The sequence below is a fragment of the Trachemys scripta genome, chromosome 13 (assembly GCF_013100865.1).
Source record: "Trachemys scripta elegans isolate TJP31775 chromosome 13, CAS_Tse_1.0, whole genome shotgun sequence".
Lineage (NCBI taxonomy): Eukaryota > Metazoa > Chordata > Testudines > Emydidae > Trachemys > Trachemys scripta.
The window spans coordinates 31,482,827-31,498,152 of record NC_048310.1 but is presented as its reverse complement, the minus strand read 5'-3'; the positions used below and the strand labels follow the sequence as shown (position 1 = coordinate 31,498,152).

The 15,326-nt window shown below is 39.9% G+C and overlaps 1 protein-coding gene across 2 annotated transcripts in view; it reads right to left on the bottom strand.

Moving 5' to 3' along the window:
* Window positions 1-1,218: 1,218 nt before the first annotated feature.
* The window catches only part of FTO (FTO alpha-ketoglutarate dependent dioxygenase), a 329,085-nt gene continuing 314,977 nt past the window's right edge, over window positions 1,219-15,326 (bottom strand). The window contains exon 9 of one of the 2 annotated variants that reach the window (XM_034788561.1): window positions 1,219-1,464. In XM_034788561.1, coding sequence (XP_034644452.1) covers window positions 1,311-1,464 — 154 coding nt within the window. In that variant the 3' untranslated portion in view covers window positions 1,219-1,310. The remainder of the gene's footprint in view (window positions 1,465-15,326) is intronic. The other variant, XM_034788562.1, reaches the window with a different exon arrangement.

The following is a 15,326-nucleotide window of genomic DNA, read 5'->3' as shown; positions in this document are numbered from 1 at the left end:
CATTGAAGTGTCTCCTCTAATTATGGCGGTCAAATTCATTTCACCACTGCAATTCCCATGGTTTCTACCAGTGCTTAATTAAACAAAAATTAATCAAAGTAGCAACAGCAAAAACAAACAACTCCTCCCCCCCCCAAAAAAAATAAAACTTGTTAAATGTATTTTGTTAACTCCTTTCCAAAAGAATATCTGTCTGCATGAGAAACCACCTTTTCTAAAGCAGAAACCCCACAACTTCAACTAGTTCATCTTTAAGTGATTCCCAAAGCAAACCGCATTTAGTGTGGCACTAATCCAAACGTATGCAGTTTGCCCTATGGTACAGCCAAGCCTTAACTAGAGCAGAAAAAAAGCTGTGCTCATGAAATAGCATTCTTTTCAAGTCCTAAGAAAACTGACACAGGGGATATCAGTTAAATGGTGTGTACCCAGATCAAGATCCTAATCCAATCAAATCTAATTTAAGTACAATAGCTACTTCTTTAAGGGGGTCTTACCGTTTTTTAAGGGTGGCTGATGGCCAGAGCAACAGTCCCAGAAATGTAGTGAATATACCATGTACTCAGGGCAGGTCTACACTACAAACTTTTGCCAGCATAGCTATATTGGCCAGGACTGTGAAGAGATGTGATCCCTGACTGACATACCTGTGCTGGCAAAAGTTCCTAATGTAGATGCAGTTATACTGCAAAACAGCACTTCTGTTGGTATAATTATTTTGACTTGGAATAAGCTCTACTGGCAAGGACACAACTGCTATGAGCTGTATCTACAGTCGGAGCGCTTTCCCAGTACAGTATACTGGTATAGCTATCCTGGCAAAGCGCACCTAGTGTAGAGTTGGCCTCAGTATGATTTTAAATAGAATAATCCCCTTCTTAGTAGCAATGTCAAACAATGAATATTACACGTTTTGGTTATATGACTTCAGGAAGTAAACCAGTTTAATTTAGAATACAATTTAAATTAAAGAAAATGAGCACTCTTTTATTCAGGATAGTCCTGTATAGTCCAGGATGGAATTGCTGGCTTTTCTGGAATATTATTTCAAAACAGATCACAAACAACCTTACTTTTAAGATCTCATATTTTGATGCTTAGTCCTCTTTTTTTGTGGCAATCACTAAAACAGTAGCTAAGAACCATAATCCAGTTACAAAGGGAATAAAAAGGGTAAAAAGCATATATCTGCATTCAGAGAAGACATAAAATAACTCATATGATTTAAGAGATTTATTCCATTTTGACTACATTTCTTTTAAAAGGATGAAAAGTGGAGCTCTGGTCATTTTAAACTGGGAGCACATCTTCTAGTGCTCCATTTTCTCAAGCAGAGTTTGCAGGTTAGCAATTACTTCTTCAAGATCATATGGCAGAGGCATACTGGGATCGTCATCCTTCCAGAGGGGATGGCACTTTGGCTTTTGCTCTTCTGGCAAACTCATTGCAAGCTGGCATTGGCATCTGAAAAAAAAAAAAAAGATGAACAAACAATTACTTTTAAGAGAAGGAATGTCAAGAAACCAAACTCACAGGAAGGTATATTTGTCCATTAAGATAAACAAACAAAGAGTGAGAGAGATAACAAATCTGTGGACAAAATGGGTTGTTCACTTATAGAGAAGCGGACGTGTTTTCTGTTGTAAGCTTTGTGTTATCTAGAGGGATTTCTTAGAAAGCCAATCAGAAAAAAAATTCAGTTTGCGTACCTTTTTATGGTGAATTATTTTTTCATTATCTCAGCTGTTATTTAAAGTACGTGATTAAACTATTATCAGATTTAAATGTTTGTGGGTTTTCAGTGTATTACTTGACTATTGATAAAGATTAAACTGAATTTACTGCATTAAGGTCGGGGGATAGATTAAACAATATTACAGAAGCAGGATTGGCTTTGTAGATTCTAGAGATTTACCAGTGTATAAGCCTCCTTTGCTCTGAAAAAGGCAATGTAAAAAGGGAAAATTGTATAAAGATATATGCAAATGGAAGCTAATAACAATTTCCACTGATGAATAGGTAGGCAAAACTTCAATAAAATTAAATTAAGATGTTAGTGTATGTTAGTCCCCAGAGAAAACTTTTAAATTACAGTGTTTTTTATTAAATGGATTATTCATCAATACTAGTGAAGTCTAATTATAATATGCAGCTAAATTGCTGCCCAGCACAGGAAAGTTTTATGAGTAGCAACAGTCACATCTCTTAAGATTAGTTTGTAATACAGGCTGCCACTTATTTGCACTGCATTAGAAAATTTGTAACAATTCAGTTACTTTTTTTTTTTATTTACCATTTGCTGATTAATTAGCTAATGTCTGTAAAGCACTATGATGATGAAAAGTGCCAAGTACCATTACAATTATTTCATACGTTCAGGAGATGAATTCATTTCTTTACAAGAAACATCAGATCACATAGATAGAAATTAACTGCTTTATCCCCAGTAAGAACTATGCAAAATCATATTTTGTATGCAAAATGTAAATAGAAGTCTTTAATTTTTTAAAAAATATAAAATGAAATTTATTTTTTTAAGTGGCTTTATACCACTCGGGTGTCTTTTCAGCTCTGTAAAATGAACAAGAACAACACACAACTTTCTGGCCCCCTTTCGAGGCCTTCTGGAAGAGAATGTTCCCAAATTAAAGATGTCTTCTTCTCTTGGGAATTATTAATAGCAGTGTAATACCCATGAGAAAACATACTTCAACTTTACACCCATGTTGGTGTGCGGTTAATTGCGGCATCCTGTGCACTCAATCCATCGTACATTATATTACAAGGACAGTATTAACACATAACATTCCAATATATCTTCAGCTCTCCACATCAGCCCCTGATAATAGCATCTGTTAACATGCACTAAGTACTATTATGTAGCACATCACTTCATAAATAATAAGATTAGCCGACCTCAGGGCCCTGAGAAGAGTAATGTGTTTAAATGTTCTCATTATTTATTTAAAACAAGAATTAAAGGAACAGAAGCTACTTGTGACAATCCTCTTAGCATAAATATTAAACTGTTTGCATTGATAAGCTGCACTGTACAGAATAACAGAGGATTTGTTTTGCAGGCTGCTTTATAACAGTTGTTAGAGCAAATGCAGTTTAGTGTATGAGTTCTGAGAGGTACTTAACTGATTGTGCCATCATGTTCTGAAGACATTTTCCAAATTATATAAAGAAACAGGAGAAAATTAATATGCAAGAGAAGCTGAAACTAATTACAGCATAACTCTGTAAGGCTTTTAAAATCTTGCTTTATTTTCGGTCTCGGCACAAAATAACATGCTCAATTTGCTGGGTAGTATAAGATATTCCAGTGTAAGCATTTCAATCTAAAAGTGGATAAATTAAACCGTGTAGAGATTATTACAGCTGACACATCAAGAGGCTCTGCTAGTAAAGATTGCCAGGCATATTATGTGCTTTAGCAAAAGTCAATTTATTAATAACAATCACTTTAAATTCTTTGGGAGGGAACACGCATCACCTTTCAATGCTGTGCAGCCGTAGTGTATATTCCTAATCTTCAGAGCCTCCCTATGTAATGCATTTCCTACCAACTTTTCCCTCACATTTGAATTTTGGGCATCACGGTCACTTTAAATATAGCAATAGTTACCAAAGTTGCTGTCATTTGGGCAGCCCAGGAGCGGCAGCGCAAACTGCTCCATTGCTCCTCTAGCAGAGACAGTCTGAAAGGTCACCTCACCACCTGGTATGGTTTGCTGAGCACATGCCTCATGACATGACAGTCGTGCACTTGGGAACCTTGAGCCACATTGTATTCTACATGAGGGACTGATGTCAGTGACCATCCACAAGAGTCTTCCTGATTCACAAGTCTGAGGCCAGAAGTGCGACTGAAAAGGGGAGAGAAATGGCCAGTGCCAGCATCCCATCATTTCCAGGCCTTCCACAGCATATCTACCCAGTCTGGAGCTCCTCTGCAGGTCGGGGATGAGTGCACTCTGATCACTTCTTCTACTTGTTCAGTCTACCTAGTTTAATGTCACTTTTCTAGTGAGAGAAGTTGCGAATGGTAAACATATACGTTATGTAAATCACCTATTTTCAGCCGGGGTTTTCGGCCCTGGTACAGGCCCCACTGACTTATATGGGAATTACACAAGTAAAAGGGTGGCAGGATTAGGTCCTTCAAAATCACTGTTAAAGACGATGCTGGCAGCACTCACCGTACCATAAATAACTTGGGTGACGCTGTTATCACATGAAGTAGCATCCACAACACTGAATTAGGCCATCTGATTGTGTACCCCCTTTTTGATGTGAAAAGGAGTCAGTAGCCTTTTGGTAGTAATATTTTTAGCCCTAACTTTAATACATTTCCGCACAATTGTAAAGGGTATTGTCCCAGGTCTGGTCTTTGATACGGTAACAGAGTGACAGACCTGAGCAACCTGCATAGGGGCACAGGTAGCTTCAACTGAAGCACTGTATCCACAGGCATTGAACCTCACATAAAAATATACAGTGGAATTATTGCTAAGCCACATTAACTCCTCCTAGTATATAAAGATGTCTCCTCCCAGAGGCAGGAGGAGTTAGGATCTACAACAGAGGAGGTGCTGTTGGGGAAACCCTAGGAACACCCTAACTTGGTGGGGAGTAAAAAGCTTAGGCTGAGGATTATATTTGGTGGTTGAAATTTGAGTAACCAAAAAAGGTCAACCCCTCAAAAGAGAGTAAGTTGGAACAATATGTATGGCATGTAGCAGGCTGGGAATGTCATGGGTTCATAGACAGGATGAGTGAGACGCTGAACTAGGCGATCCCTGCTGAATGACCTTGCTGCACATTAAGTGGCGGGGGGGCTGTTATCTGGCTTGTTCAAAAAGGTGTGTGCCCCTTTAAGGGCTAGAGAGCCAAGGAGGTGCTTTTGACTGCAGCGGCAGACCAGGTCACCCTGGGGACGCGGATCTATCCCGCCCCTCCCCCCAGGTGACTGGAAGAGATGCGGGGGGAGGGGGGAACGGACTATATAGGTACATGCCGGTGCAGGAACAGCCCTCTTTTACCTAGACCAGGCAGAGCTACTGAATCTTGGATTCTTTCACATCCTGCTCACACAAGGCTGACTGACCAACAGCTGCAGCATATTTCCAACACATCAGCTGAGCGCCAAAGTGGCCCTCCAGCCCATTGGTAATATAAATCCACCAAACAGGAAGAGGGACAATTTAAAATATAAATGACTAGTACCTATAAACGTGTGGAAGGTGTCCACATTTCCAAAGCCTCGCCTTCCCCAGACCCTCACCAATACAACCAAAACCATCCCAGTTTCAATTACAATGTCCATTTGGAAGTAGCAGTTGATTACAATTCACTGTGCACTGATCTACATTCTCATTACCTCTCTCCTACCATATTCAACTGGTTTTGATCCTGGCTATGGGCATACAATAGGAAATCTCTTTTGCTTATTAATATTACTAACTAATTTTCCTTTCATAACAATTCAATTAAACAATAATATACCATTTTTATAAGAGTTGTTTGTTTCACCGAGATGGTGGCTAATCTCACTATGGGCAAGTATAAATTCACTAAAACAGATATTTCCCTGGTTATCATCTCTAGGGTTGCACTTACATTTTGATGATCAGGGTGTCAGCTACATTAGAGGACACTGATCATGATGCTAAAATTAACCACTTTAGCTAAAGTGTGTGTTAATTATGGGTATGCAAGCAGTCAATAAAAGGTTAATGCAAAAGTCAAAGGATAAATTTATTTCAGTATTGCATCATTCCACAGACTAAATGACTAACATTATACTTTGTGTTTTTAATCAATAGATTTTACAGTAATGTGATAGCCATTGATTTTAAAAACAGTATTCTTTCTTTCCCCTAAGTTTTGCAGCTAATAAGGAATAAGTATCAATATTCTTACATACTCTTATTTCAGGCAAATACTTTTCTGTTCAAGTATGCGGACTAGGATCACATGCAGAAAAATGTGGGTGCTATGGAAGTATGTGATTAATGCAACTGTGGAGTGTTGTCTCGTGATCAGAGTAAGGAATTGTGAGATATGACTCTTGGCTTCTAGTAACATGTTTATCTACCCCACAGAAGTGTAGGCTCTTAGAGTGGTTTACCCTGCACAGGGTAACTAGAATGGGGAGAGGGCACAGTGAGTCTATTCCCTGCCTCCCAGCCCACAGGAGGTAGTTGGCTTTTTAGTTGGCTTTGCTCAGGCATGCAAACAGTGGTGGGGACCAGATAGGGGTTGGTTAGGCAAAATGGGGGGCATGGTGATGGCCTTGTCCCTACCACGTACCAGTAAGTGCCAAAAGGGGATAATTGAGGGGGACACAAACTACATCTTTTAGAGGTGCTTACTCCAGGATCCCTGGAGGCATTATGCTTTATACAGGAACTAATACACCCCATCCATCATTGCCAGAGCAGTAGGTATTTACTTAAACACTCCAGAGAACTACAGAGTTATACCTGGATCCTTAATGTTGAAAATTGCTTTAAGATGCTCAGATTGAAAGCCCTATTATTAGTTATTATCTCTATGCTCTCTCTAGAAACACTAAAGCCACCCCTTTTATCACACATAGAAATGGAAAATATTGGGCACCACAGTGTGCTCTGTCAGTGAGGCACTGGGCTCGAGATATTGTCTAATATGTGGCACAGGTAAAAGGTCAATAAGACTGTTTCCAAGCAAAAGGACACCAAACTGCAAGGGCCTGTTTTTTAATTCAATAGGAGCTGCAGGTGCTCAGCACCTCTGAACATCAGACTCTGAGGGCCAGAGCAACATGCTTAAGTGCTATACTCCACCTCTACCCCGATATAACGCTGTCCTCGGGAGCCAAAAAATCTTACCACGTTATAGGTGAAACCGCGTTATATTGAACTTGCTTTGATCCGCTGGAGCGCTGCTTTACCGTGTAATATCCAAATTTGTGTTATATCGGGTCGCGTTATATCGGGGTAGAGGTGTAGCTGAATAAAGCCAGCTGATGATGTCTCTTTAGGGCTGATTTTCAGCTTATGGCATTCACTTGTGCACATGCCAAACTGCATAGACATGTACATTTGGCCATAGTCCGCAGGTCTCCACAGCTGTATATGCACTTTCACTTCAACAGGTTTTAGAATTTTTAAAGTAATTGAATTTTCACACGCAAAATCCAATTATTCTATTGAGTTTTCAGGATGCAAATTTTAACACTGTGTGCAAAGGTGTTAGAATTTTTAAAGCAGAAGTAAATGTACATCCTTAGGAAATTTTTCACATGCACACGTGGAGGCAGGGTAGATGCCCAGATGAAAATATGGGCAAACTAGCATTCATATGCAATATTAGTATGTCAGTAGAATCATTAGAGATTTGCAAAGAAATGGGTTGTTATACTGAATAATCCCCCAATAAGACATGTGCATGCGTCAACCTTGATAAAAAGGATTTAACATTTCTAACGTGTACACTGTTCTGAATAATAATGTTCTCTTTAGACAGCATGAAGATTCACAGAGATCTTACCAAGTTGGGTCCTGCCCATGCAAAGAGGTCTTCATGGTTGAACCACTGAGTCCAACTGAGTTCAACAGGGCTCTGCACAAGCACAGGCATCTATATACACAGTTCCCCTTGCAGGATTGTGGCCTAGGTCCTGAGCCTTCAAATCTTTCCTCTCCTGAGTAATTATGACAGATGAATAGTTCCACTGACTTTTAAGATTTTTCCAGTTCATTCTGAACCCTCATCCTGAGCATTCTACCAGAGAATGCATTTCTCTCGAGTTATATATATTTATGTGCTCAACACTATAGAAAAATATGAGAATATTAATGTGAGTACAGATTACTCAGGTGAGTAAATCTCAATAATTACACACACACAAAATGCCTCTCATGCCAGTATAATTCAGCTACTTCTGGGGTGGTAAGCATCAGGCTTGATATCCTGGCCCTATTGAACTCAATGGCAAAACTCCCATTGACTTCAACAGGCCCATGATTTTACCCTAAATGTTTACCAGCAAACAGCAACCCTGACAATGGCCCACGGTAACAATAAAACATATCATATCCAACGGAAGCTGCAGAGAGACTACTATAAACTAGATGTAATTATCCAAGCTGAAATTTGGCCAGGACACTGAAATTTACATCCCTTTAAAAAAATCTAGACTTTTTAAATGTCTGACAGCAATCAGTTTTTTGGCCTTGCATCTCACCTGAGTAAATCAGCTGATGTAACTTGCAATCACAACATACAATCTTTTATCATTTTTATTTTAAGATGTCATAGAAAGAAAACTAAATCTGATTTGCTAAACAGACTGATTTGCTTGGTAAGGAACATGAAAAGTATTGCTTTTAAGTAAAGACTTAGTTTGGTGGTGGACAATGTCCTTCATCTTTGGTCATGGATGGCGGAGTGGGATCAATTCCTTAGAAAGTATCAAAACTGTAACATCTGCCATTAAAATAAATGATCTTGTACTATATTTTCATGGTAAATCGAAAGGTGTGAGGATAAAAATGCCTGACATGATACAGTGGGGTTAGGGGAAGCTTTGTAAAGAGAAAGCATTTATCCACTTAACCAGGTGGGAGTCCATTATGACATTAACAATTTAACAAATTATGATAGGCCTAATTTTATCCTTCCCTTCGCTCCAGGCACTTGTCTGGTCACAGTAGCTGTTAACATGTGAAAATTTACAGCCACCAATTAAGGTTTAAGGCCATCAGGTAGAATGCTGAGAACAATTTTATACCCAGGTCTATTTGTCAGCATGTCAGTTACATAACAATGGTGATGAATGGGCTACCCTGACAGCTGAACAGTTAGGAGTTGCTGACCTCTGATCTCAGTCACATGATAGGGTCACCTGAAACTTGCATTGCTCCTACCTGACCGCATATAACAATATAGGGGTCAAATGGCTTGGAGATTATTTGTATCATGTCTGAGGCAGCCCAATTATAAGCTTTAGGGAACACAGTGTTGAATTCCATAGCTCTGCGGCATAGAGCTGTAGAACTCTGCAGAAATCTGTGAAACAAAAGGTATCCAATTTCAGAGGTCTAAAGTAACTTTCCTTGCTGTTCAGTAGAATGGACTTATTGTCCTCAGAGAACAACAATGAAAATAAACACTTTTGAAAGAACGGTGACTCTACCATCGGAAGAAAAATGTACTGTACTGTAAATGTACTATGCATTTTCTCTCAGAGAGTTTCAATCTGGGGCAACTATATCAGAGTGGAATTACTACTATGCTCCGTCAGGAAGACCTTTTAGTTGGAGACTGGCCTTAGCTGCAAGGCTTACATTTGGATCTGGAGCTGAACTTCCCTAAGGTTCAGGGTTAAGGTTCAGTTCTAGGCATCTGGTTCAGCATGTTTTAGAGAAAGGAGCAGGCACAACGTCTAGATATAGATCAGAATTTCAGCAAAGTTCAGGGTGCTTGGAACTGGGGTGTGAGTTCATCTCCCTTGATGCTGCTTGTGCTTTCAAGGAGGACAGAATTACTTTCTGATCACTATAGTTATCTCTGTAAAATACTGGCAGGCCAACCCTATACACATTGGTTACAAGCTTCTGAGTAAGAGATTTACACTAAGTGCCCTATCAAACTGCTGCTTGCTGAAAAACAGTGAGATAATGGAAATTTATTGAGGTAGAAGGAGTTTAGAGAAATGTAATCAGGAAAAAAACATAATAGTTTACTTCATATGGCTGGATGCTATTTTTTCCTTCAGAAATAACAATAGGAGGTCCAGGGATGATACAATTAAATTCCATTCTTTTTCAGAACTGGAATTTTGAGGTTCATTCTGAACCCACATTACCAATTTTCTTAGCATTTTACTAGTACACTCACACCACGCTCGCTAAAGAAGGGAAAGGTGATCAATCTGTGGTGGAGACATTTTCTTTTTAATTCTTTGAGGTTGGCGCTTACCTGACAGTGCAAACTAAAACTTAAAAAAAAAAAAAAAAAAAACCCTCAAACAACATGCAAAATTTAGTCTGACTTTAAGGGCCAGATTTTCAAAAGCACTCAGCTCCCAGTCAGGTCCTAAAATGAAGTGGCCAGATGAAAACTGAAGGGTGCTTAGCTCTTCTGAAAATCTGGTTCTAATGTGTTCCATAGTGGTGTGGCCCACTTACATTCAGCCTGTGCTGATGCTCTTTTATAAGCTGTAGCTAGAGTGTGCCCAACAGTGAGTAGTAGTTCAGAGCAAGAGCAACTGCTCTTCATTTATAGAGGGAAGAGACAATTGAGAAAATGAATTTGTTCCCAGATGAGGAATTGGGAGAAGGAATGCCAGATTGAGGGTTGGATTGAGAACGTTCCAGTTAAGAGTTTATAATCCAAGAAAAAAGGAAAGGCTACACATGATCCTTCCACAGATAACCGCAGGGGTGGTAAAACATCCACTGCAAACTTTGACTCCAAAAAGCTGTAACCAAATGTGCCACTGGTGAATTTGACTCTTACTACATTACAGAAGCTTGTAGTCCGGCTCACAAAAAAGCCTGAGGTTCCTGCAGGCATTCTTTCCATTGGTAATGAGGGCTCTGATGCAGCATCCCCTGGGGAATCACTCGTGACACAAGCATGATGACCTGAAATCAACCAGCATTACCGCTGTATGTGGTTTTGCAAAGTAAATCTGTATAAGAATCCAGTTTTTAACATTGTCCTGCAGAGAGTATTTTGCTGTTCTACATAGAGGCAGGGGTGAGACAAATGAATTTGACAATAAAGAGGTTTAAGTGACAGCTGCATGAGCTTTAAAAATGCCAGTGTTTCTATTATTACCCAAATTGCAAGCTTAATATTTCCCCCCACCCTCCATCTGCTCACCTGAGAACTGGATGGTAAGCTTGAGTCCAACTACTGGCTTTTACAGAATGTCACACTGATGGAAATAGCACGGCACACACAAGTCAATACAGTGTACAAAAGCAGTACCTGTCTTTTCCCCTCACATAATGGATGTCCAAGGCCCTAAAACAATATCCACTTGGAACTAAGTAGAATCAATATTTTCATGCAGATATATCAATGTATGTTAAAGGGAATTCACATATGTATACGCACAGGCACTCACATAGGACGGAGATTAATCAAATCAAATAAATTCAGAGGCTATGGGATATAGGAGCAATAATAGTAATTTTAATACTGTTAAGATTAGAATTTTTGGATGAGTTTTTATGTAACCTTTTGGAGAAAGCTTATATGGGCTTTAATCTCTGTAAGTCTGCTATTGTCATCACCACTCATATTTAATAACCTGATTGTGGAGCAGTACTGTGTTGATTAATCAAGGGCCAGGTAACGTAACACATCTTTCAAGGTTTCTTACATTTTTATATAGAAAATTGAATTCAAAATTTATTTCTGCCCGTCTTTGTTCTGGAATATCATGCAGAGAAAAATTAGACAAATAAGAAGTTAATCTTCTCCAAATGTATGATATTATAACAACCACAGAGATAAAATTATACATTCAAAATCCCATGTTGATGAACTCACACAACAAAGATAGAGAGTTTAACCATGGGCATCAACAATTAGGCTCACACATTTAAAAAACAATTATGGAAAACTTGTAATTATTGCAGTGAAAACGGAACTGACATCCAAGTTTTTCAATAGCAATGTTAAATAAACCTGTGCAAACATACTTCACTGCTTTTCTCACTTGCTAACATATTTAACTGGCTGTAACTTCAGAAAAGAGCAAAGAGTGGACTGCAGGCTAACCTCTGAAGTGGAGGGTGTAAAATGAGACTGAAAAGCCCCTTTTCCCTATCCCAAATCTTTCTCTCAACCCCAGGCAAGTGGAAAGTCCCTTCCTGATGTATGGACTTCGCAGCTTTAGGTGGATGGGCTGGAGGAAGAAAGAAGACAAAGAAACAGTATGGTTGGCTCCGCTACATGAATTTCCAAGCAGAAATCCATCAAAGAGTTACCTCTGATCAGATTAGATCACGTCTGCCAAGCCCATACTCTCAAATAGGCTGGAGGGTGGAGGTTCCTGGTGTAGTGACACTGGAGACTGCATGGAGCCATGCTACCCATAGGAGACCAGATAGCCAATGGAGCAGTGCAGAGACACTTGGCTTCCACAGAGGCAGTCCTGCTTCCTCTCTATGTCCTGAGATCTGAATGGATCTTACGAAGTTGGTGTGGTTAGTGGTCAAGTCTCCTGCCAGTTCAGTTTGGGAACAAATTAGTCCCCCTGAGAGGACTAGGAACAAGCACAGTGAAACTCCCCGTGGTCCCTGTTCCCCACATAGGAATGCCTGCATAGGGGTAGTGTGTGTGCCATGTTTGTCCGGTTATTTAATCAACAAATATGACCACTGTACTACAGGGGGTTACAAATCCCCCAGAGCAACACTTCATAAACAGCACAGTATTTGCAGAAACACGATGTTTAATCCAATCTAACCTACAGTTTTCATATGTGCAACAACTACCTGTTTCCGAGAGACTTCTGTTCCCCGTTTCTTAGAATAACATGTGCAGACGCACTGTATCCTGAATGCATGAGAATAATGTGTATGCATATTTATGCACACACCCCTCCATATGGACACTTACAAATAATCCCACCACTCCAAAGGGTTCAGCATTTAGAGGAAAATTTTCAACACCATAGGCGTGGATTTAGGCTTACTGTTCTCATTACAAATGACGGCTGTGAGACATTTCTTGACTGAGAATACTGATTTGACTCCAGACAACATAAAAATATCTCAACCTCAGTATAATTTATATTCCCTCAACAGGAACCTAAAATGCTCCATTTCTCTCTCATACAGTGTACGATCTGCTGTTTTACTTCACACACAATATGTGCTTTCCTATGATTTCTCAGACAAAGAAACAAAATGTCTGCTAGGCACAGAGTATAAACACAGCTGACTTGTTTCCCCCAAAGTATTGATTTTATGCAGTTTTAAAATAACTATTTTCATCCTGTTTGCATTATCAACTGGGACATTGTTCCTCCATGTTCACTGAAATGCAGATGTAATTGCTGATTTAGGGCCTTTGGAGAGATTGTACTGTATTATCCAGAATCTACGCTTTCATTAACATAAAGTTTCTAGCTCTTCTGGTTGAGAAGATAGCCTGGACAATGTAAACTGATGCATGGTTATCTTGTTGTGTCCACAGACAGACTGATGCAATAGCACCCAGGGAGCTTTGAACTTCCCCCATTTATTTTACAAGGGGGTTTGCTTGGGGCCATATATGCTCTCTGTTGTGCAGTATGGCAATAAATAAAAGAGAGGAAAGAGAAGTGGTAATATAACCAACAGAAAATGAAGTATCAGTACTATGCTTCTCAGGAGGCTACAGATATTCTCCTCTGTTAACAGTAGGTTGGTGGGAGATTTGGGGGTGACCTATGCATTACATGGCCTGTTCTTCTCTCCTGGTTGAAACCCACACAAGAGTTAATGATGCTTCAAGCAGCATTTAATCTCCCCATCCATGCCTTTTAGCTCTCTTGGTAGGTGGAGAACGTCCAAGGCTTATGAAGCAGAGAAAATGAACCAGTAGCATAGTTTCTGGGGAAGTATAGCAGCAGGGTGGGATTTCCATAGGAGGCCCCAAGATTTACAAGGAGGGAGCCCGATTTTCCCAAGAATCCTTAGTGTTTGAAGTCTGTACCCTTTGTCTTTTCCAGGAAGCTGCACCCACGTTGCAGATTTTTGATCATGTGTTTTTCCATGGGAAAGGAGCATTTAGCACTTGCAGCTTAGTTATTAGGGACTACAACCCTACACATTTGTGGGAAAGGCAAATTGAGACCCATTGTTGAATGGAGAATCCTGATTTGGTGTACATGGGAGTGAGATCAAGAAAAGATTTTTTTAGACTGTGAAAGTTTCCCCCAAGGGAACTGATAGAAACCTCACTGTTTCATACACTTAAACGAGACTGGGCAAAACAGTAGAAAAATGTGCTCTGACTCTTCAACCACCAAGTTTTAAGATTCTTTCAGACCCAAACCCTCCACTGCTGCCCTCCCAGGTTCCTGAAACAATCCTGACCTGCCCCACCACCTCTGTTAGTAGTACCTCCAAATGTCTCATTTTACTAGCATCAGTTCTCATCTGCAACCCCCCTCTCAAACCCATCCCTTCCCCCAAAAAACCCAACCCCCAAATCACTCCCCCCCACCATTAACTCCCATCACTGTGCTGCTCCCACCAACTTTAGTCCATCCAAACGGGATCTCTATTGACTGTAACAAAACCTGGTTAGTCAAAGAGTGAGCTCAGTGCAGCAAAGAAATGGTGACAGGCCGACTAAAGCCCTGTCTGCAGTGTGAAAATCTAATATATTGAGGTACACCACAGTGCCTGAACTTTGAAAAAATAGTTCCTTCTACACTGCAAGATCAAACCAAGTCACATTTTCCAACATATTCCTCAAGTGTGCTCGAGCCTTGGAATCCATATTTTGGGGAACACAATTAAAACAGGGTTCGGTCCTATTTACACTACAAGACATGCTGTCTTAAACACTGAATCCCACAGTAAGGGGGGAAATTTATAACAAAGATTGGGCCTGTGTCCCACAAGTGCAACACAATGCTAAGATCGAAAAGCATCGTTTTAAAAAAGTAATCTTTTCCCCTAGGTCATAGCAAGGTGAGAGGGAAGCAGGAAGGGGCACATTCTGGGGAAAGTGGGAAACAAAAGGACTAAGAGCCACAAAAGGAGAGGGAGAAAATCTTTTTTTTTTTAGTCAAATACACTCCTACAGTATCCAAACAGGTATTTTAATAATCCCTGAACTTCTACATGTCTATTTCTCTATCCATCCATATTTTATGGATAAAGCACTTAGAAATGTACTGTAAGGAACACTCCTGCACTAGCAGGAGGGGAATGCGCTAGATTATCTAAGAGGTCTTTTCCTAACATCTCTGATTGAATGTTCATACTGGTACAAATAAAAATTGGATAACACCAATGAAATGCTGGAAAACAGTCTACCAGGGATTCTAAATCCTGGAAATATAACTTTACCATTGCAATCACTATCAACGAGTGTCCCTGATTATCAGTGGTCATGCAGGAGATGAAAAGCAATTGCTCGTTTGTCATAAAATAATCAATGAGAGAAATGGGACACAGAGGAACATCTTTCAATTGCCATCTCCCAGTCACACCCACGACTATGACTGGCTGAGCAGTTCTATTTGTACTGAGAGAAATGTCAAAATGTTCAGCTCTCAGGCAAAGGAGGGGGTTATATGCATCTTTTCCTATAAATAG